General features: G+C 42.3%; 1 protein-coding gene across 8 annotated transcripts in view; it reads right to left on the reverse strand.

Moving 5' to 3' along the window:
* Positions 1 to 22598, reverse strand: part of SPPL2B (signal peptide peptidase like 2B) — a 175053-nt gene that overhangs the window by 40408 nt on the left and 112047 nt on the right. For 4 of the 8 annotated variants that reach the window (XM_050933741.1, XM_050933739.1, XM_050933740.1 and 1 more), the window contains 2 exons: positions 20332 to 20492; positions 12211 to 15280 (listed from right to left, as the gene is read on the reverse strand). In XM_050933741.1, the coding sequence (XP_050789698.1) occupies positions 14966 to 15280; positions 20332 to 20492 (476 nt within the window). In that variant the 3' untranslated portion in view covers positions 12211 to 14965. Of the gene's footprint in view, positions 1 to 1078; positions 3046 to 12210; positions 15281 to 20264; positions 20493 to 22598 lie in introns of those variants that run through there. The other 4 variants (XM_050933744.1, XM_050933743.1, XR_007771330.1 and 1 more) reach the window with 3 other exon arrangements.

A 22598-nucleotide genomic window follows, 5' to 3' on the forward strand; every position in this document is an offset into this window, starting at 1 on the left:
ACTTCTCCCTGGCCTGAAAAGAATGTGGTATATGGCAGTTTGGCACTGTTATATCCACATCTCTCAAATTTACAAGGTGGGTAACTTTCACCAGATAAACTTCAAAATATTTGGAGGATCAAGCATGACATTGTATGGTACAGTTTTTGGGAACAGAGAGTTAGAACAATCACCATGTATCCATCCATCCTTAAGTGGCTCAGGTAGTAGTGCATCTGGATCCAAAGCACTTTTTCCACACACACCTGAAAATGTTTTAGGTTTTCTATAAATGCTTCAGTTGGTGGTGGTATGGAGCTTCGCTTTGGTGTTAGTATCTTTGCCCGCTTTCGCTGCCCATGAGTTCTGACATTCTTCTAACATGGTGGCACAATTTGATTGTCCGTACCATGCAGCCATGAATTTGGTTGCTTGTTCAATGACAGCCAGCAGGCATTGCTGCATTGATGTCACCCGAGAGAGAGAGAGAGGGTATCTAGCTTGCAGAATCAACATAATTCCTTTATCGCGATCAAAATAGGAAGCTGCTGTATCATAGCCTGAGAGTGCACAGGCAGCTAACAGTCTTGGTACAGCATTCCAGCGTTGCTCTGCAGTAGCATGGATGTTTATTACAGATTCCTCTTTGACTGGGGTTCCATAATCATCACAGATGTTAGGCCCTGTTCAAGATAAGGATGCTCTTGTCATATAAGACAAATACATCAGTGATAATACTGACATCTCCACTGATTTCTTTTTTGCAGCCATAACCGTTTGTTGTACAAGGCTCTCTCATTTGAGGTGGCTGTATTTTCTTTGTTGATCACCACATCTCCCTTGTTTATTTCCACTGGGGGATTGTCTCTGCCTGTGATGACTAGTTTGTGCTTTAGTGTGTGTCATTGGTCAAACTTCTTGTCTTGAATATGTTCCGTATAAATGATGTAAGTCAACTGTTTCTTATTTTCAGTAACTGTCAAGACAACTTTCAGTGGAGGTAGCTGTGTACTTATACTCAACTGATGCACTCTGCTTGCTTCTGTGGCTCTGCTAGATCTTGTGACACTCTTTGTGCTGAAGTCTTTGTACCTGTCAAAGACAAGATGTACATCACCTGCTGCTAGCTTATGTTCACCATAGACTTTGAAATTGGTCAAAGTCCTTGACGATGCCGCTTGAGTAACCCAAGGAATTGTTGAACCATCAATGACTGTATAGGATATTTCTTGTGGAGTATGTCTAGTTGACACTTCTGTCTACAGCTGCTTCTTTAGGTTAGACTCAGCTGTAGAAATCCTCATGTAATAAGTTAGCGAACATGGACACTTGTACAGGATCCAATTCGTATGACAAAATATTCTTGATGTCAACCTCTCATGAACTTGCTTGTAGGCCTATCACTCTTGAATAGTGAAGGCTAGTGTTAGACCCACCTGTACATGTTTGGATTTTTTTGTCATTGAGTGCTTACTATCCTTGGTATTGTGTTAGAGAATACCATGGGCCAGCTATGTTCAATTCTTGCATTTAGTGAATTCCAGTTGTAAGTGCGTATATTGACACTCTACCACGGACAATGTTTACTATTGCCTCTGGGTGCTAAGTGGAGTCTAAAGGATCAGTGAATGAGGAAAAGAGTTGAATCTCTGTTTGGTTTATAATCTGTTAATGTTTATAACTGTCTAATATTTGTAAATTAATTCTCATGAGTAAATATGCAAGGATTTGTTGTCCGCATGGTTTGTGAGTACAAGAATATGGCTTAGGGGGAAGATGAGGGTGCACTAGCAAAATATACGGATTATACATACACCAATACAGAGACATTACATATGTACCTCTTTGCTAATTATGTTCCATAACAAAATATTAGTGTGTGGCTTTCATTAAAAATAACTGAAATGTAATTAAAGTGATTTCACTCTCACCTGGCTTGAGAGTCTGGAGGGAGGTGCTCAGATTTCAAAATGTTCAAGCATGACAAGATGTCATTAGGCAATTGTTTTGAATTTAGGATACTGAAATTCAGAATCCACATAAAAACAACAACACTCTATGGACACTAAACCAGGGCCCAAAACTTGCATTTGGCTACTGGACTATACAGCATGAAATACTAGTTTAAAGGGTTCAGTTCAGAACTCTACATATGCAGAGTTAAATATATGACTCCCTAGGAACTAAGATTAATACCCCCTTAGTGTTTAAAGTCTTTACAATACTAACTGATATGCTGTGTTTACACATTATTACAAGGCCCTTCCATAAAGCCAGCTCATTAGAACTGGTCTGTAGATTATGCACCCGATGGATAAGCCTCTCTCCCAAAAGCAGCTTCTATCAAGCATCCAAGATAAACCAATTTTTAATAAAAACATTCCTATATCTTGTCTTTTAAATGTTCTCCATATTGGGTGGAATGCTGTGATTTGGTCTAAATGTTTCATCTGTTCCACACATGAAGCAGCACCAGTTCTCTTTTGATGAAGCAGCATTGGTTTTGTTCAATCAGCACTCATGTACAACTATGTCTGTCTCCACTTCCTTCATTATGGCAGTAGTAGGAGAATCAGTAGGGATATGACTAACCTACACATACTGAACAGACCATCCACCTCAAAAGGCTAAAAAACCTACCATAACCCACCCTACAGCAAACTGCCCTAGTGCAGCGATATTTTGCTCTAAGGTGTTGTATTAATATGTGCGCAGAATGAAATTGTTGGGTCCCATATTTATTCTGTCAGTGGCTCCCAGGATCAAATTTGCTCATTTGAAAACTCAAAATATTATCCAATTGCCAACACAGTAAACCTAACCTGTGAGCCAATCATCAAGCTGGGCTTTTGCTGACTGACTTCCACCCTTTGTTTATGGTGATGAATTTAGCTGACAATGCTACTGCTAATGTACTAGGCAGAGAACAAATTCATTTGCTCTCCCATAGCTGCTGTTGGCTCTGCAGGAGTATGAGATGATTTAGTTGAGGCTGGTCCTGCTTTAAGCAGGGGGATGGACTAGATGATGTCCTGAGGTTTTTTCCAATTCTAATCTTCTATGATTCTATGAGGAATAAAATCCTGTCAGTGACAGTGAGCAAGTAGGTGAGACCTAAAGACACACAAGAAGCAGACAGATATCAGATATCATCCCGTCATTACCACGGCTTTGAAATAAAGAGCTCTACTTGCACAAACTACAAGAGGTCTAAGAATCAGAATTCCTGCCCCCAAACTGAAAACAAAGCAGTTCATGCACACAGCCACCAGCTTCACTTGGTAATAGCAGAGGGTAGGGGAGTAGAGAAGGAAATCAGAAAGACGGCCCACTGCTATCTTTCCATGCAAGCTTGTTGCTAAGTGTGTTCGCATCATGCATATATCCACTGGTCACATCTACAGCATGCCGATTTTTCAAAACCTCTACTGTTAGCTGTGGAAACCCACTCAAGGGATCACTTTCATGGCATACTGGGGTGTGTGTGGAGTCTTCAGGTTCAGGGTCTCTACTCCTTTTGTCTCCTTGCTGTGCACGCACTGAAGCATCTTAAATTTGGCTCCATGGTGAGAGAGGATGTGCCATTTTAATGCCATTGTTCTGACCACAGCCAAACTTTTAAGACAATAGATGTTTTCCTCTGGTTAAAGACAAAGTTAAAAAATACTGCATTGGGAATAATCTCATCAATTACTACCATTCTTGAACAAAGTGACAGCTAATCTTCTGCAAGTACACTAGACAGGCGATAGTCATTGATGGCTCTCTCTTTAGTAACTGAATACTAACAAATTCAGACGATCTTTGTCAGCAGTTTTGGCCAGAAGGTGCTACTGATATGGCAGGACTGGGCAGTCTTACACTGTACTGACTATACTCTAGGTTGTGATGGGCCACTGCTCATGTACCTAGACAACATTCTTCTGCAAAGTTTAAATTTCCTTCTCTCCATCCTATTCAACATACATATTGAGTCCACAGCAAAGATCACAAGACATAGAAGACATCAGTGCCAGCAGAATTTAGAGGACAATTAACTCTACATTTCCTACCCTACAAATGGAGAGCACCATCACACAGCTCTCCCAATGCCTGAGGAAGATGTGTACCTGGATGAAGACCTGCCAGCTGCAACTAAATCTGGGCAAGATTGAGGTGATCACAGGTCAGCAATGTGTCTGTATATGGACACAAGTGTCTGTGGTAAAAATGTTGAGGTCCACGGTAATTTAAAAAAAAAACTGAATGACATAGTATCAGAGGGGTAGCCGTGTTAGTCTGGATCTGTAAAAAGCAACAAAGAGACTACAGACTAACAGATGTATTGGACATCTGTTGACAATGACATAATGATAGATTTTGCAGGTGGGAGGTTAAGTACGGTAATTTTGTCAAGTGTTTGTTGTGCACTTGTCGGCGGTGCTGACTCCTGGAGGTGATGCCAGTGTGTAAAGGAAAATAGTTTGAAGAACTTGCTAAAATCATAACATTGTCCTCAGGAGAGGGCATCTGTCCACTAACGGTTTGGGTAGCGTCCATTCTGCTGACCTTAGATCTACTACAGTATCAGTGGTCAAAAATGCCATCCATATATTAGACCGGGGTAGGCAACCTATAGCACAGGTGCCGAAGGCAGCACGCAAGCTGATTTTCAGTGGCACTTACACTGCCAGGGTCCTGGCTACCAGTTTGGGGGGCTCTGCATTTTAATTTAATTTTAAATGAAGCTTCGTAAACATTTTGAAACCTTATTAACTTTACCTACAACAATAGTTTAGTTATATATTATAGTCTTCTAGAAAGAGACCTTCTAAAAACATTAAAATTTATTACTGGCACGCAAAACCTTAAATTACAGTGAATAAATGAGGACTCGGCACACCACTTCTGAAAGGTTACCGACCCCTGTATTAGACTGACAAGAAGACTCTGAGATGTGGGTCAGGGTACCATGGTTCATGCATTTGTCATTCCTAGGCTTGATTACAGTTGAAAGTACAGACCAAGAGGAAGGTGTAGGTATGTAGAAGAGCTGTTACGTTACATTAACATGGCACAAAACAAAGTCACCACACTACCATGCACAATGTACTTGTTCCTGATCCAATTACAGGATTCACTTTGAAGTCAGGTCTTGATTTTCAAAGCCTTCAACAGACTGTGTTCTGTCTACACTATCTGTGACCTCAAACAATCATGATAGCTGCGTTCAGCAGAGATAGTGGGCTGGTGATGACATCTGGGCTGAAACTTGCATGTGCTAGGGAAGCTGGTGATGTCTCAGCAGCTGGCCTACAGTTGAATTCCTTCCAGGTTTCAACATGACCATTGGTTCAGCATTAAATGCAAGGTCTGTATGTTTACAATTTTTTTGTCTCCTCCCAATTAATAGCCTATAGATGGCAGCAGCCCTTCCCGTACCCTCCTGTGGAATTGCATGAGGAAGATAGGAGTTTTACAGATGAATGTTTGCTTTATTTTAAAATTGGCTGTACTCAGAATAGAATCATAGACTATCATGATCTAGTCCAACCCCCTGCTCAAAGTAGGACTAATCCCCAGACAGATTTTTACCTGAGTTCCCAAATGGCCCCCTCACGGATTGAACTCACAACCCTGGGTTTAGCAGGCCAATGCTCAAACCACTGAACGATCCCTCCCTCAGTACCATGTGCATGTTAAACTTAGAAATGCTCAGCAAAGAGCCAAATTTCTCGTTTCAATGCCCAGAGACACACTCTTGTACCTCATACAGCTATTCAGTTCTGAATAGCTTATTAGGATCAGCCACTAATTTCTCAGGGACTGGTTATTATTGAAGAAACGTTAGATCAAACATCTACACATTTTGGAGAGCTTTCTTTCCAGGCAGTTTATGAAATCCTCTAAGTCTGAAAAGGGGCAAAGGGAAATTTTGTATCTATTCAACTGTACACATGATTCTGTGCTTCACGTATATATTGCCATTTACAGCCCTATAAATTGCATTATAGCGAACACTTCTCTCAAGCAAAGGCCTGCGGAGTGAGAGCTGAGCATCATTCCCAAGAGCCCTGTACAACCTACAGAGAGGGATAAAGTAGCTCTGGTGGGCCCTACACAGCTCTCTTAGCTTCCTTACAGCAGTTGGAATGGTCTCAAAGCTCCTTTTCGAGGGAATGAATGGCTCTAAAAGACAATCTTGCTGTAATGAACAAATTCTACTTCTCCCAGTATTAATTATAGCAAGGTGATTGTTCAAATATAGTGATGTATGTGACACTAAGCACTTGTTATCACACTCCTACACACTACTGTAATAACTTTTGTACAAAATATGCCTTGTAAGGTATCATTTGAAATTAACAACTCATTAATCATTAATATTCTTGCATGCTGTATATAGGCAATGGGTATTAAGAGTTATGGATATATGATGGAATTATGACTGAAGTGTGCACAAAACAGGTCTATCTTAGACAAAAGAATGTGTATTTGACTCTCTGATCAGTCTGATATTCACGCAAAGACAATGAAGATCTATATTTACATAAGGATCATCAATATAGCAGGGGGAGAAGATGGCAGGAAACAGAACACTTTGCATTTCAGCAAACACACGTTGGGGAAGAAAGATCATGGAGCTTCCTTTGCCACCAGATTCCATGTTGCCTTCCTCACAGCTTGAATAATTTTTTAATTTTTTGGGAGGGTAATCCTTTGGAAGAATCCATTTCAAAGAAAGGGGTAGAGAACCCTAAAGTTCTCTTTTTTGCCTAAGACGACAAATGCAGCAGCACCTTTGGGCCTCTGAAAGAGATCCTGACCAAGGAGAGGGTCCGTCACCAGCCTGCTGGAAGAGAGGGGGCTGAGAAAGGCCATCTTGAACAAAGCCTGGAACCAAACCTGGCTAGATTAAGTTTTATATGCGAGTTTTCACTTTTATTTGCTTGTAACTATTTTAACTTTCTCTTATACATAAACTCACTTAAAATCTAACCTCCTTTTGTTAATAATCTTGTTTTACTATTAAGGTAAACCAACCGTGCTGTGTTTGTACTAAAGTGGTTGTCGATTCCAATTAATGTGGCAAACTGGTGTGTATTTTGTCTCCTTAAAAGGAGCAAGCAAACAATACTATTTCTTTGAACTGTCAATGAGAGGCTGGACATTGCAAAGCACATGGTTGGGAAAAATTCAGGATTGGGAGAGTGTTGGGGTCACCCTGCTGGCTACAACCCAGGCCAGTGGAAATCAGAATGGGGTGGTGGGGCTGTAGACAGGGTGCTGGGGTTAGAGCTGTTGGTCCAGGGCTGTCTAGCACACACACCTGCATGCTATTAGACTGGTTGGGAGTGGCCCAGGTTGGAAGCTGCAACAGTAAGGCATGGTGAGGTTACTCACCATGGTATGGACTGCACCCTAGAATGTGCAGGGCTGGCTCCAGGCACTAGCTAAAGAGGCAGGTGCTTGGGGCAGCCAATACCAATGGGTGGCACTCCGGCTGCTATTGGGGTGGCACATCCGGGTCTTCAGCGGTGGGTCCCTCAGTCCCTCTTGGAGTGAAGGACCAGTCGCCGAAGAGTGGAGCGGCGTGATTGCGCTGCCGTGTTTTTTTTTTTTTTTTTTGGGCCACTTGGGGCAGTGACAGTGTATTAGTAACTTTTCATGACATATCACCATATATTGAAGATAGTCATAATACATAGCAGGTGAGATTCCAAAAGCACTTAACCACCATTAGAAGTCAGTTAGGAGCTGGGCTCCTAAATTCCTTAGGTGCTCTTGAAAATCCCATTCAGTGAGATTATGGGAAATAATAACTAAGCAGTGGATCTTTTTGCTGCCACAGAGCTCCTGTGCAACTGATCTTTATCACAAACTATCCCCCATCCTTTGTCCATGCTATCCCTTGAACCATGTTCAATGTTTTGAGATCTATGGATTAAAACTTTTATTCTACATGGAATTCTTGTACCAGGCTGATCTCAGCTTCCTATACTTGAAACGCCTTCAGAACGAAACTTTTGTCCCAAAGCATTGTAGTACAGCATCATGTACAACTACCAACCCAGTTCTGAGCAGTGTAGTTTCTCTTATCATGAGAAATACCATCTCTCGTATTTTAAAGTGAAACTACACCTCATTTTGTACAGCTTTGCATTATGAATATTCATAGGGTAAGAATAACTGGTCACTCTGAAAAACTTGTGAAATCTCTTTCACCCCAACTACTCAATTACATTTGGCACTTCTGAGCCTACTGCTGAAGATGCTGTCTGGCTAAAGACTGATGTTATTTGTGACCCAGATGGTACAAGTGCCCCATGGAGCATATTCCTTAAGCATTTTCCAAATTGTTCTAACAAGTATTAAAAAGAAGTTCCACAAAATATTTTATAGGATTAAACAAAGACTGTGAATGGCTAGCCAACTACAAAAGCAGTTTCTCCTCTCTTGGTTTTCACATCTCAACTACTAGAAGAGGGCCTCATCCACACTGAATGAACTAACTTCGTTATCTCTAGCGTGCTTCTTGCTTGCATATATACACCTGCTCCTGGAAACTTCCACTACATGCATCCAACGAAGTGGGTATTCACCCATGAAAGCTCATGCTCCAAAACGTCTGTTAGTCTATAAGGTGCCGCAGGACTCTTTGCTGCTTTTATAGACCCAGACTAACACGGCTACCCCTCTGATACAAAATATTTTGTTTTTAAATAGAGTGAAATTGTTTTTTCAGCAAGGAGTCTGCCTACAGGAGTGGGTTCAGAAATACTAAGTGTAAAAGATAACTTGGGACAAAGCTAAGTTACAAGCAGGTCAGAGTGTGTGTTTGTGATCATTTATACTTAGGGCCCTACCAAATTCACTACAAGGTTATTTTAGGGGGGGAAGGGTGTCGCAATATTGCCACCCTCACTTCTGCGCTGCCTTCAGAATTGAGTGGCCAGAGAGTGGCAGCTGCTGACTGAGGGCCTGACTCTGCAGGCAGCAGCGCAGAAGTAAGGGTGACAATATTATACCAGGCCATCCTTACTTCTGCACTGCTGCTGGTGGTGGCGCTGCCTTCAGAGCTGGGCTCCCAGCCAGCAGCTGCCACTCTCCAGCCGCCCAGCTCTGAAGGCAGTGCCACCAGCAGCAGCACAGAAGTAAGAGTAGCAGTACCATGACCCCCTCATAGTAACCTTGTGCCTTCCCCCCCTACAACTCCTTTTTTCGGTCAGGACCCATACAATTACAATACCGTGAAATTTCTGATTTAAATAGCTGAAATAATTAAATTTATGATTTTTTAAATCTTTTGACCGTGAAATTGACCAAGTTGGACCATTAATTTTGTAGGGCCCTATTTATTTCATTTCCAGACACTTAAAGCAGGAGTGACAAGAACTGAAAAAATGATTCTGTGGCCAAGCCAAAGAGGCCATAAGAGGAGTTACAGGAAAGAGCCAAGGAACCCCTAACACAAGTGGAGTTCAATAGAAAGTAGTTAAGGAGACTCAATCCAGATACATTCCTAGTATGAACATTACAAGCGAGCAGGAAAAGGAACAGAAGAGGCTTCCAAAAACAACAGGGCAAGTTCCACAGAGATGAGAAGTTCAACATGCACATCTGCTCAATCATTTTATTTCGAAAGATGCTTCAACATAGTCTGAGTTACAGAAGAACAGGGTTTAGTAGAAAACAGCCTTTAAAATCCCATGTCTTTATAAAAGGACCACGAGAGCTTCCAGGACAGTACACAACACAGAGGTGAAAACTGTAAGCAGATGGCAATGCACCATCTTTCTATTAGTTGCCCAGGTAATGCAGCTACTACCTCAGAGTCCTGCCTCAGTACAGTGAACCAAAGTAACACTGCCTGATCCCTCTCTGTCACCACTGGTCACTGCTGCCTTCCCTAACATACTGCCATCACACTCATGGAGCTCTCAATCTTAGCCCTGGTCTAAACTTTGAGGGGGGGGCCAGGGTGGGATAGAGCTAAGTTATGCAACTTCAGCTACGTGAATAACGTTCTTAGATCGATTTACCGTGGGGTCTTCACCGCGGTGAGTCGACTGCTGCCACTCACCCATTGACTCTGCCTGCACCTCTCGCAGAACTTGAGTATCGAGGGAGAGTGCTCGGGGGTCGATTTTTCATGTCTAGACTAGATGTGATAAATCAATCCCCGCTGGATCTAGCGCTGCCTGCTAATCCGGCCGGTAGTGAAGACATACCCTCAGATACACAGATCATGGGTACAGAAACAAATTTGGTATGAACTGTGCACTGCTGAGAAAAATATTTTTAAGACTTTTAAGGCAGTAGGAATGTGAGGGAGAGTTTGAGGGCAATTGTAACACAGACGCAAAGTCTAAAGGAAAGGCTTGAAAGTTCAGCTTAGAGGTAAAGAAATCAGCTACAAGAACAATCAGATCAGAGGTGGTTAATACAGAAAAAGGATAAAAACAATGGAGTAAACTGGCAATCTTCTATAGACGTATTAATGATCCCAATGGAAAAGATGCAGAAAAAAAACCTGAATGCATGCTGCTGATTTCCCCCTCTCCTTTTTTCTAGGAACTTCATTGATTGATTAGATTACAAGTTCACCTTCAGTCAATGATAAGTGGTTTCAGGGGTTTAATTTCTACATCTTGTGGAGTTGTCTTATCTTTCACTGTTATCTTAAAAAGCAGGGTAAGTTTTCCCATGCTGTAATGGATTGCACTTAAAATACTCTCCATGTGTAATATGACTAAAGAGAGAGAGAAGTATAATTTAAAATAGTGTTCTGAGTGTTTCTGACTCATGCACCACCTCTATTCAAAATTCTGCAGGCCAGATTCTGTCCTCTGTTCCCTCTGTGCAACCCCTCTGTCTTCAATAGGACAGACAGGTGGAACTGAAGACAGGATTTGGTGTGTGTCACGAAGTGTGGGGGAGTCCGGTCCTGCACCTCTCTTCCTGGGACCACAGTGACTTTTAGCCAGCCAGTAAAACAGAAGGTTTATTGGACAACAGGATTGCAGGTTACAGCAGAGCTTGTAGGCACAGTCAGGACCCCTCCATCGAGTCCTTCTGGGCTTTCAGGATGCTTGGATCCTAGCTAGGATACCCTGAATTCCGTCCCACAGCCTCAAACCCCAACTCAAAAACTGCTTCCCTCCTGCCACTCCCTTCCTTTTCCTCCTTCCCGGGCAAAGGTGTTGACCTTTCCCCTCCCTTACCTAGCTCAGGTTACAGGCTCCGGTATCGTCCATCCCCTAAAGTCCTCCCCTGCTCTCCCATTCCCCACACAGACAGCCCCTACTCCATCACAGTGTGCTAATTAGAATTTTATGATGCCGGAGCCAAAATAAACCTAGTTCCCTCTCCCACTGCTGTAGAGATTCTAAAGGAGTGTGAAACAGGAAAAATGTACGTCACTAAAACAAGTACTTGTGACCGAATACACACAAATTTGTGGAAGTAAATTCTGTATCTTCTGGTTATTATAGCAAATTAATTTTCAGTTAACCAGATACTGAAGGATGCAAATATTAAATACTCCAGCATTACTTTTAAAATGTGCATTTCAACAATAATTTGGCATTGTACTGACAAGTTTGCTATCAAATAAAAAATTAAACTTATGAAAATATTGCTAGTTCTTTTCAATGCAATATTGAGTTTCACAATATTAAAACCAATCAAGGAAGCTTTAAAAAAATAAAATAGAAAAATGTAACCTTATCATGAAACATTTAAAACAAACTGGTTTATCATGAGGGAGAGTGTTACTGCTCTGCATAGAGACAAAGCCCACAGAGCCTCAGCTACATAGAACGATCAGGGTCACCTGATTTAGACAGTATTGTAATGGTCAAAGCATCTCCAAATCACGTATTTTAACCAGAGGTATTGCAATAGTGTGCTAACCATATCCATTTCCTTACATGTCTTTATAGGAGGTGAAATGTGCACATGATATTTCTGGGGATAATTCACAAAAGCAAAGGCAAATTATCTCTCCTAAACAGATTAGCCAAGAAGACTACACATTAAAAGTGACTTTAAAATGCTTACTACAAGTTAGTTATAATGCTCTGAATTCTCTCTTTTCAATTTAATTACAGGCAACATGATGGTCTACGTTCTCCCATCAGACCTCTGTTTCACCTCTGGAAGCAACACCACAGCAAATGAAAAGAAATGTATGTTTCAGGAAGTTTGATAAAACTTAATACTTTATCACCAAATAAAACAGGTTGAATATTACATATATAAAAATTATGTTTAATGTTATGGTTGAAAGAGAATCAAGGCAAAAGGAAATTCAGATGTCATGACACATCAGCCTCAACTTTGAATTTCCTGGCATTTGTCTGTCAAGTTTATTATTTAAACACAGTTTTTGTTTATTTGTTTGTTTATAAATGTTTAATATACATATTTATAAAATGGCTTAAATTAAGGCATCATCCAGCTGGCTGAAGTGTCCAACACAAGCATCTCTGTCACTCTGCATGACTAAAAGCTGGTTCAGCTTACTCTCAGCAAAAACAACATTGCTCATAAAGGAGAAGAGGAAATAAAATAGGTAAAATCTCTTTAGTATTGTTCAAAACATGTTGCATTCAGTTAATTTGAAAACCAAATCTGAACACACTACAGACTTCAGGACTCGGAAAACCTTTCAAGAAACTCACCATCATTTCAGCCAGAGTTGAGTCAACTTGCAGACAGAGCCCAGTTAAGGTCATCAAGGCTTAGACAGAAGATGGTAAACTTCTGAACCCACAGGGTAGTTTTACAGAAAGCCTCTAATATTCTGGAAAATGAATATTGTCCATTTAACATGAAACAGTAAAGGGAAAGCGGTTACAGTCTAAAAGACACAGCATAAACTTTCAGAAGGCCTACTCAAAGGAAGGAAAACAGAAACAGAATCATCATGTACAGCTGCCAACTGAAAGTCTTTCAAAACTTGATCCAAAAGGCCAACTGGAGCTTAATATTAATACATTTTTTTGGGTCCACTGAGACTACACTCTTGAAAGTGTCACACTATATGTCTTGCAATAATTCTTCTCTCAGAAGAAGTGTATTTATTAAGTGGCAGACGGATGGCCCTCCCCATTGAGTTGAAGATTATATTCTATTTCCAGGATATCAACAGGTTCCTGAAAACCTTGTTAATTGCATTTAAAATGCAAGGTTTTTTTGAATGGATTGGAATGTTTATAATTAAAATAAAGAATGTGCATGTCTTAGAAATAAATCAAATGGCTCTGATCAGTAAATTCTCAAACAGAATAGATTCTACATAATATTTATAATTAACAAAAGTTAATCTGACAACTTTGCCCCTCTGTATGTGCAACAGGTGTGCAAAGAAGCGAGTCAGGTTGCACAAGAGATGCCTACGTTTTGAATATTGAAAAGCTGCACTGGCAACTTATGAACAACACCTAATCTTGTTAAAGCTGAATAGACTTTAGTCTCCCTAAACTTCATTGTGGAGATGCAGCTCTCCCATTGCATGGTAGGGCATCTATTCCGCAGTTCTAGCACAAGTGAAGGTGGCTATAGCCTCATTCTAAAACCTTGCAGGTCACACTTTGAACACTCCTAGGACAAAAACAAAACCTGACTTGTGGCAGCTGACCAGTTATAAAGAGGTTGCAAACCATGAACAGCTGCACCACAAGCTCTCCTTTGAAGAGAACTTCAGACTTTCTTCAGCAATAGGCCAAGTCTGCACTACAAAGTTTTCTCAGCATAGCTATGTTGGCCAAGGGTAAGAACCCCCTCCCTGCAGTCGACCCAAGTGTAGATGCAGCTATGACAACACAAGAGTGCTTCAGTCAGCACAGCTAACATAATTTGGGGAGGTGGTGTTACTATGCCAACTGAAAAAACCCTTCTGTGTGCATATGCTGCATTTACACTAGAAGTTTTTGTCAACATAGCTATACTGATATAGCAATACCAGCAAAATATTTGTAATGTAGATAAACCCATAGAAATCAAAGTTATATTCATAAAAATAATAATAAGCAGAGAGTCAAAGAAACCAGCTGAACATCCTAAATCAATGTCAGTGCTTAAAGTCTCCTGCAGACCACTCTGCTAGACCACTAAGTTGTGCAGAATGTTACTATTTGTGATCTGATTTATCTGGTAAATAAGGATGTGGGGTGCTTTTAAAACCAAACCAAACCAAACCAAACAACATCATAGATACTTCGAGTAAGCTTGTCTACTGTGTATTATTCTGCAAGGTCCACTCAGTGAAGGTTTTATTTCAAAGAGAGACCCTAGAATTCATAGGAGTGCTTACTGGAGATCAATGCATCCTGCCTTTTAAACTAGAATATCATCCAACCCAGGCACCTGGAAGTGGAAAAAAAAAATGTTGAGGAAAGAGATGCATTTAATGCACCATGGTAAAACAAATCCTTTCAGAAGGCTGACAATTTAACCAGTTCTCAACATTTCCTGAGTGTCAATTTATACTAAACCATTCACTTGCATCAATGGCTTTTACAAGCAGAAATTTAAAAGTATCAAAGAGGGAAAATCTATAAAACTACAGTATCTCTCCCCTCTCAGCACTGTAGCAGACTTGTCCAATGCTTATCCTCCACATTAATCTACACTATACTAAAGCAGCACAACAGCCACACAAGCCCAGAGTACTGTATAAATAAAAATTCTTAATATTACCCTAGTATAATGAAATAGGAAAGGTAAAAGGCATCTAAGTAATAAAATGATCACTGAAATTTATACATCAGAATTTTTGTAAAGCACCATATTTCAGAAAGCTGTTTGAAATGTATAGCTGTATCTGAAGTCAAAGGTAGAATATCTTTGCATTTGATGATCAGATTCCCAGTGAGGTTCCTCAATGAATGTGAACGCTACCGAACAAGTCTACATACTGGTTTTCTGATTTTATGTGGTGAAGTTTGGTGATTGGGGGAGGGACGGGGGGAGGGGAAGAGAGGATTTCCTATTTCATCATCTAATCCAGCTGGTTCTTTTCTACTGTTAGGCTCTTGCTTTCAGGATCATTCTTGTTCTGACTGGTTTGTTGTTCTATTTGTGGGATGGAAATTTGTGGCTGTTCTGCTCGAATGCTGGGATTGGTCAGCTCCTTGGTATTCAAGTTAGGCAGCTCCTCTGCACTCTGGGAAGGGTTATTTCCATCATCTGCATGGAGCGTGGGGTTGGTCATTTGTTGTTCTGCTTCTTGTTGAGATGCTGGTGCATTCGTATCTTTGCGGGGGTTAGGGCAACTGACAGGAGCCAGCACCAAGGGAGGATGAGGTAGGTCTTTCTGTTAGAAAAAAATAAATAAATCATTTTTAGGACGATGTGCAGTGAGTAACATGAGCTACTATTGCTACTAAGAGCAATTTAAACCATAATTTCTCAAAACAATCTAGTTTTTACAGGAGACCAATCATTATACTGAATGGCCAACAGCAATTACACAGTGGCCTTTTGGTGAAGGAGTTCAAAAATATGAACTGAAGCACACTGAAAGGAGAAGGATTACTTGCTGTGAAACTGCAGTTAATTCAAATCATCCCTAATTGTTGCAAGATTTGCACATCTATTCTCTGGGCAGGTCCCACTGAGTAACAAAACACAGTGGGAGAATGCTCTCTGAGGAATCTAATTAAATGCTTAAAGCCTATAGGCTCATTATCTCTGACTGTTATGGGAAGCACTCTCAGCTCTCTTCCTGTTTACCTGCCATGGTGACAGCTGCTTCCCATCCTCCCTAATAATAAATAACAGCTGGCACTTTTCTGGCACAGATCACCGGATCTCAAAGAATTTTAACATTCATTAAGCTTCACAATTCCCCTAAGACATTTAATTCTCGTTTTACAGTTGAGGAACTGAGGTAAATATATGTTAAGTAACAACCCAAGTTCACAAAGTACCGAGATGAGAAATTAACCCCCTGCCCCAAGCTCTACCTATTAGGTCCTATCTCTAACTTTTCCTTTCTACTGGAGAGTAATCAAATTTAAGGGATACATATTCAATACAGATAATGTCCCAAACATCTGGATAGCGGTAGCCATTTGTTTAAAACCCTTTACCAGTGATTTGCTCTGGTGTTCCCCATGACAAGGTGTCTTTAACAGACTACCTGTAAGATGGTTTATTGGTTTTCTCCGTTGTGTTTCATTTTTATCATTTGCATCATGAGGGCTCAAGTTTGGTTCCTGTAGTATGTTCTCTTAAATAGAACAAGCCCTCTCCTCCTTTCAGCCCTTGTCTATCATTTCCATATATGATCTTCCTACCTGAATTGCCATTTGACTTGTACATTTAATTCCAACAAGCTTCTTCAAACTTAAAGGTCAAGCTTCCTATACATAACCAACTCAAACTCAACCTGCCTATTAGCTCTGTGCCTGGCATTTGTGTAGACCAGAGATGGGCAAAGTCCACTTTATAGCCATCATTAACCTCAATGTAGAGAATACACATTCTAACAAACCATCTTCATCTGCACACTCACGTTGAACTAATCTGCAATGGGCTGCACCCCTTTCTAAGGCTGTTAGTGAGGGCTTTATTTTACACAAATCAGCTGCAGTTTTGCACTCAACAAGTTTCCAATGTGGCCTTCAGATATGAAAAGTTTGGCTACCAAAGGGATATAGATACTAAATACAAATTGTGGGTATCAGCAGGATTTAAACAAAGGATTTAAAATTCATTCCACAATGTATCTTTATGGTTATTCATTTTCTCCCTATTCTCATACCTTGAATTGCCTACAGAATAAGGTGACTATATTTAAAAATAAAAAAAGAGAAAAACGTTTGTAGAAACATTCTGGGGCCATGAAAATAATCAAGGACTAAAGTGTTTGTTTTTTAAAGTGTGCTGGTGTTATTACTGCCAGCTTCTGACCCAACAGTTGCATAATTCTCCGAGGGGAGTATTTTTCATAATAACTTAGGCCTGGTCTACACTATGCGTTCAAACTGAATTTAGCAGCGTTAAACCGATTTAACCCTGCACCCGTCCACACAACGAGGCCCTTTATATCGCTATAAAGGGCTCTTTAAACCGGTTTCTGTACTCCTCCCCGACAAGAGGAGTAGTGCTGAAATTGGTATTGCCATGTTGGATTAGGGTTAGTGTGGCCACATATCAATGGTATTGGCCTCCGGGCGGTATCCCACAGTGCACCACTGTGACCACTCTGGAAAGCAATCTGAACTCGGATGCACTGGCCAGGTAGACAGGAAAAGCCCCGCGAACTTTTGAATTTCATTTCCTGTTTGCCCAGCGTGGAGCGCTGATCAGCACGGGTGGCGATGCAGTCCCAAATCCAAAAAGAGCTCCAGCGTGGACCGTACGGGAGATACTGGATCTGATCCCTATATGGGGAGACAAATCTGTTCTATCAGAGCTCCGTTACAGAAGACGAAATGACAAAGCATTTGAAAAAAATCTCCAGGCTATGATACAGAGTCCACAGCACAGTGCTGTGTGACAAGCTTAACGGAAAGCCAAAGAATCGAATGGATGCTCATGGAGGGAGGGAGGGGGTACTGAGGACTCCAGCTATCCCACAGTCCCCGCAGTCTCCGAAAAGTATTTGCATTCTTGGCTGAGCTCCCAATGCCTGAAGTGTCAAAAACATTTTCCCGGGTGTTTCAGGATATATGTCGTCAATTTACACCCTTCCCCCTCCCCGAAAGAAAAGGGGAAAAAAAACATTTCTAGCCTTTTTTCAATGTCACCCTATGTCTACTGCATACTGCTGGTAGACGGGGTTCTGCAGCACTGAACACTAGCATCTCCTTCCCAGTGGATAGCAGTCATATTGTACTGTCTGCCACCGTCATCATCAGCCCGTGAGTGCTCCTGGCTGGCCTCGTTGAGGTCGGCCGGGGGCGCCTGGGTAAAAATGGGAATGACTCCCAGTCATTCCCAGCAGATGGTACAGAATGGCTGGTAACCGTCCTCATCATAGCAACTGGAGGCTGAGCTCTATCAGCCCCCCGCTTTCATGTCTAAAGAAAAGATTCTGTACTGCCTGGACTATCATAGCAGCTGGAGGCTGCCTCTCCCTCATTTTATCTCACTAAAAAGTCAGTGTTTCTTATTCCTGCATTCTTTATTACTTCACACAATTGTGGGGGACACTGCCACGGTAGCCCAGGAGGGTTGGGGGAGGAGGGAAGCAACAGGTGGGGTTGTTGCAGGGGTACCCCCTAGAATGGCATGCAGCTCATCATTTCTGTGGGATCTCTGGGGCTCTGACACGGAGCGGCTGTGCTCTCTGGTTCTCTAGTATACTTGCCCCATATTCTACGCAGGACTGACTCTATTTTTAGACAAAACATAAAGGAGGAAATGACCTGGGGAGTCATTACCATTTTTGTCCATGCACCCCTGGCTGACCTCAGCGAGGTCAGTCAGGAGCACCCATGACAGCAACAGACGGTACAGAATGACTGATAACTGTCATCTCATCGCTAATTTACAATGGCATGGCAGACGGTGCAATAGGGATGGTAACCATCTGCTACCTTGCAAAAGCAAATGAATGCTGCTGTGTAGCACTGCAGTACCGCGTCTGTCAGCAGCATCCAGTACACATACGGTGACAGTGACAAAAGGCAAAAACGGGCTCCATGGTTGCCATGCTATGGCGCCTGCTAGGGCAATCCAGGGAAAAAGGGGCGTGAAATGATTGTCTGCCGTTGCTTTCATGGAGGAAGGATTGAGTGACGACATTTACCCAGAATCACCCGCGACACTGTTCTGGCCCCATCATGCATTGGGATCTCAACCCAGAATTCCAATGGGCAGGGGAGACTGCGGGAGCTATGGGATAGCTACTCACAGTGCAATGCTCCAAAAATCGACACTAGCCTTGGTACATGGACGCACACTGCCGAATTAATGTGCTTAATGTGGCCGCGTGCACTCAACTTTATATAATCTGTTTTACAAAACTGGTTTATGTAAAATCGGAATAATGCCATAGTGTAGACATACCGTTAGTGTTCTGAGTGAGGCCTGGGTGTACACTTCCAAATGTATAACTATGTCAGCTGAGTATATGAAAAAATAAATCACAATCCTAACTGACATAGCTATGCTGGCAAAAGTCCAAGTGTAGACACAGTTAGACAGATAGCTCGGTTCAATCAGGGAACTGGCATAAGCTACATCAGCAAAAGAACTCCTGTCAGTATAAGCTATGTCTCCACTAGGCTGGTTTGCCAGTATAGTTATGCTGATATACACCTCTACCTCGATATAACGCTGTCCTCGGGAGCCAAAAAACCTTACCGCGTTACAGGTGAAACTGCGTTATATCGAACTTGCTTTGATCCACCGGAGTGCGCAGCCCCGCCCCCCCAGAGCGCTGCTTTACCGCGTTATATCCGAATTCGTGTTATATTGGGTCACATTATATCGAGGTAGAGGTGTAGTTATATTGGCAAACCCTTTGTGGTATAGACAAGGCCTGAGTTTATTATGAAACTGACCAACTGACTAACATTCACTCTGAGCAAAAGAACTGCTTTGATACTGGACTTGTCTCTTCACTCCAAATACTGTTTATCACACTGAACTCTCATTCCATTGGGCAGTGTTTCCTGGTGAACACACAACAAATTATACTCTGTATGGGAATACATCTTGAACAACAAAAGAATCGTTCTAAAACAAATACAAAAACAAGTCCACAAGTGTTTTGACTTAAGTGAAAAACCAGGATGTTTCAGAAGCTTGTAGGACACCCTATGAAAAATCTAGTCTCTTTCTGCAGGATCTTGAACTGATTTGCTGCATCTCTACCCCTATATTAAATATCTGTTCTATGAATTATCCCTTACTATGAGATACCTACTCCCTTCATTTAACTTGCAACAAAGAATTTAATAGATTAGCCTAAAGGTGACAATTTAAGATTCTAAATTAACTCTCTACCTCCCTAACTCCTTTTGTTAACCTGCAAAAAGATCCTTACAATTCTTCATATTCATGGAAGTTACTTGATGAAGTTATAATTAATAAAACACACAATAAAGCTATTTGTCACAAATACCAAGACTTACAGCAGGATCAGGGTGGACAGGTAGGGAATGATCTACTTTATGCTGGTTAGTTTTAGTGGCTACAAACATTAGTGCAGAAAATTCTAAGACTCATGTTATACAATTGCTAAAGCCTGAAAAGACTCTTTAGGACCAAAACATGAACATTAAAAGAATGCAAAATATCAAGTTCTTTGTTTTGTTGGATAGTACTACAATATTTTACTCAACTTTAATTCTATTTAGGATTTATAATATTAGTATTTCTTGAAGACACTCATATCAAACTGGTATTCACCGCAAAGCCGCTGCCCGTCCAGAACATTGCAAGCTCCTTACGCCAAAGAGCCACAGCAAAGCTAGTGATAAGAGTACAGGGCACCAAGTAGAGCAGAGCTGGCTGACCCATCTGCATCAATGCCAAGGCTACAAAGGTCACCAGAAGGCCAATGCCATATGCTAAAAGGAGATAAAAATAACAAAAGAAAATAATTCAGAAACAGCTCTGGTCAAGAATGGCAGCACAATTATCTAGAAAAACATTCTAATGATAGCTTCCTTCAGTTAGCAGTATGAAGCTGCTTTTATAGTGCTTTGCAGACTTCCCTAAATACCACCACTTTGTGTCCAACATTCATTCAGGATTACTCTTTGCTAAACATGGAAAGATTATCTGCTAGACCAGGGGTGGGCAAACTACGGCTCAGGGGCTGAACCGGCCCTTCCGATGTTTTCATCTGGCCCTTGAGCTCCTGCTAACGAGAGAGGTTAGGGGCGTGCCCCACTCCACTGTGTGGCTCCCAAGAGCAGTGGCATGTCCCTCCTCTGGCTCCTGCGTACAGGGGCAGCCAGAGGGCGCCGCATGCTGCCCCGCCCCAAGCACCACCCCTGCAGCTCCCACTGGCTGCAGCTCACAGCCAATGGGAGCTGCAGGGGTAGCGCCTGCGGACAGGGCAGCATGCAGAACTGCCTAGCCGCACCTCTGCAAAAAAGGCCTTGTATTTCAACCATACAATATTTTAATTACAACAAAGAAATACTGCCTGATCACTATAACCAGCACGTCTTGCGATTTGGAAGTGCTTGGCTTTTCACTCACGTTCTTGGGCATCACTGCAACATCATTAAACAGATACCTAGCTGTGTTTGTGATGGGGTATACCAGGCCCTCTGTGGCCCCTTGCTGGAGGCCCTGGAATCCTATTACACCCTGCTCTAGGAAAGGAACAGTAAAGATGGGTCCTCCAGGCCTGGCTACAGAGGCCTCACAGAAGCAGCCAGTCAGAGCCCAGCAGGCTCAGATAAAAGGAGCTGCAGGACCTTAGCAGGACAGTTCCTGGCTGAGACTGGAGGGGCAAGGAAGGGTGCTTCTCTCTGGCCAAAGGAGCTCGAGGAATCACCAGCGTTTGGTTCTGGCTGCATTTGCTTAAGCTGTGAGAGAGAGGAGCTGAGAACTTTAACTTGAGCTAAGGGATGGCGATAAATAGGCTACATGGAAAGAGGCCCAGGGAATTAGCAGCATCAAACAGAAGTGAGGGCATATGGCTGCTGTTTATGGGTCCTTGGGTTGCAACACAGCATAGTGGGCATGCCTGGATTCCCCCACCAATCACTGGCAGCTATGGGGAGCCCCGGGCCCTTTAAAGCACAGCTGGAGCCCTGCTGCTGCTGGGGTAGCAGCGGCAGGGCTCTGGTGGTGATTTAAAGGGCCTGGGGGCTCCCCACAGTGACAGGAGCACTGGGCTCTTTAAATCCCCACCCGAGTCCAGCTGCCGGAGCACTGGGGCTCTGGCAGCTGGGCTCTGGCAGGAATTTAAAGGGCCAGAGGCCCTTTAAATCCCTGCCCAAGCCCAGCTGCTAGAGCTCTGGTGGTGATTTAAAGGGCCCGGGACTCCCTGCAGGGGCCAGAGCACTGGACCCTTTAAATCCCTGCTCGAGCCTAGCTGCTGGAGCTCCAACACTGATTAAAGGGCCCTGGGCTCCCCGCACCAGCTGGAGCCGTGGGCCCTTTAAAATCACCACCGGGGAAGCCAGTCCAGTCCGGCATGGCATATCTTGCTGGTATGCCATACAGTACCGGCTTACTTTCACCTCTAGGAAGGGCAGATAGTTTTTGGACTTTTGCTACTCCCGAATGGGTTCATTTGGATTGTGTGAGCCTGCTGGAGGGCCAAGGCACTGAAGACCCGCCAAGCGAGGTTGACAACCTACAGAGGGTGCAAGGAGTGGGAAAAGATCTACAATACCACACAATAGCAGAAGGTGCTCAGGGGGTGAGTGCCGCCGTTAGAATGTAACATTTATATATTTGCAGAAAATATTAACGAATACAAAAGACCTTTAAAAGCTTGCAAGGTGCAAGTTTGTGGGCTTATTTCTGGCGCAGAAAGATGAATAAAATAGCCAGACAAAAAGCTTCAATCACTTGAAGTTAAGGTTATAAATGCTAATTTATAACTTAAAGCAGCCATGCAAAATTCTACCTATACAAGGCAAGTATTTTACTGTTGGGAGACAATATATTGTTTATCCAGTTGTTATGGCAAAAGGTATGCGAGTAATTCC

The sequence above is a fragment of the Gopherus flavomarginatus genome, chromosome 24 (assembly GCF_025201925.1).
Source record: "Gopherus flavomarginatus isolate rGopFla2 chromosome 24, rGopFla2.mat.asm, whole genome shotgun sequence".
Classification (NCBI taxonomy): domain Eukaryota; kingdom Metazoa; phylum Chordata; order Testudines; family Testudinidae; genus Gopherus; species Gopherus flavomarginatus.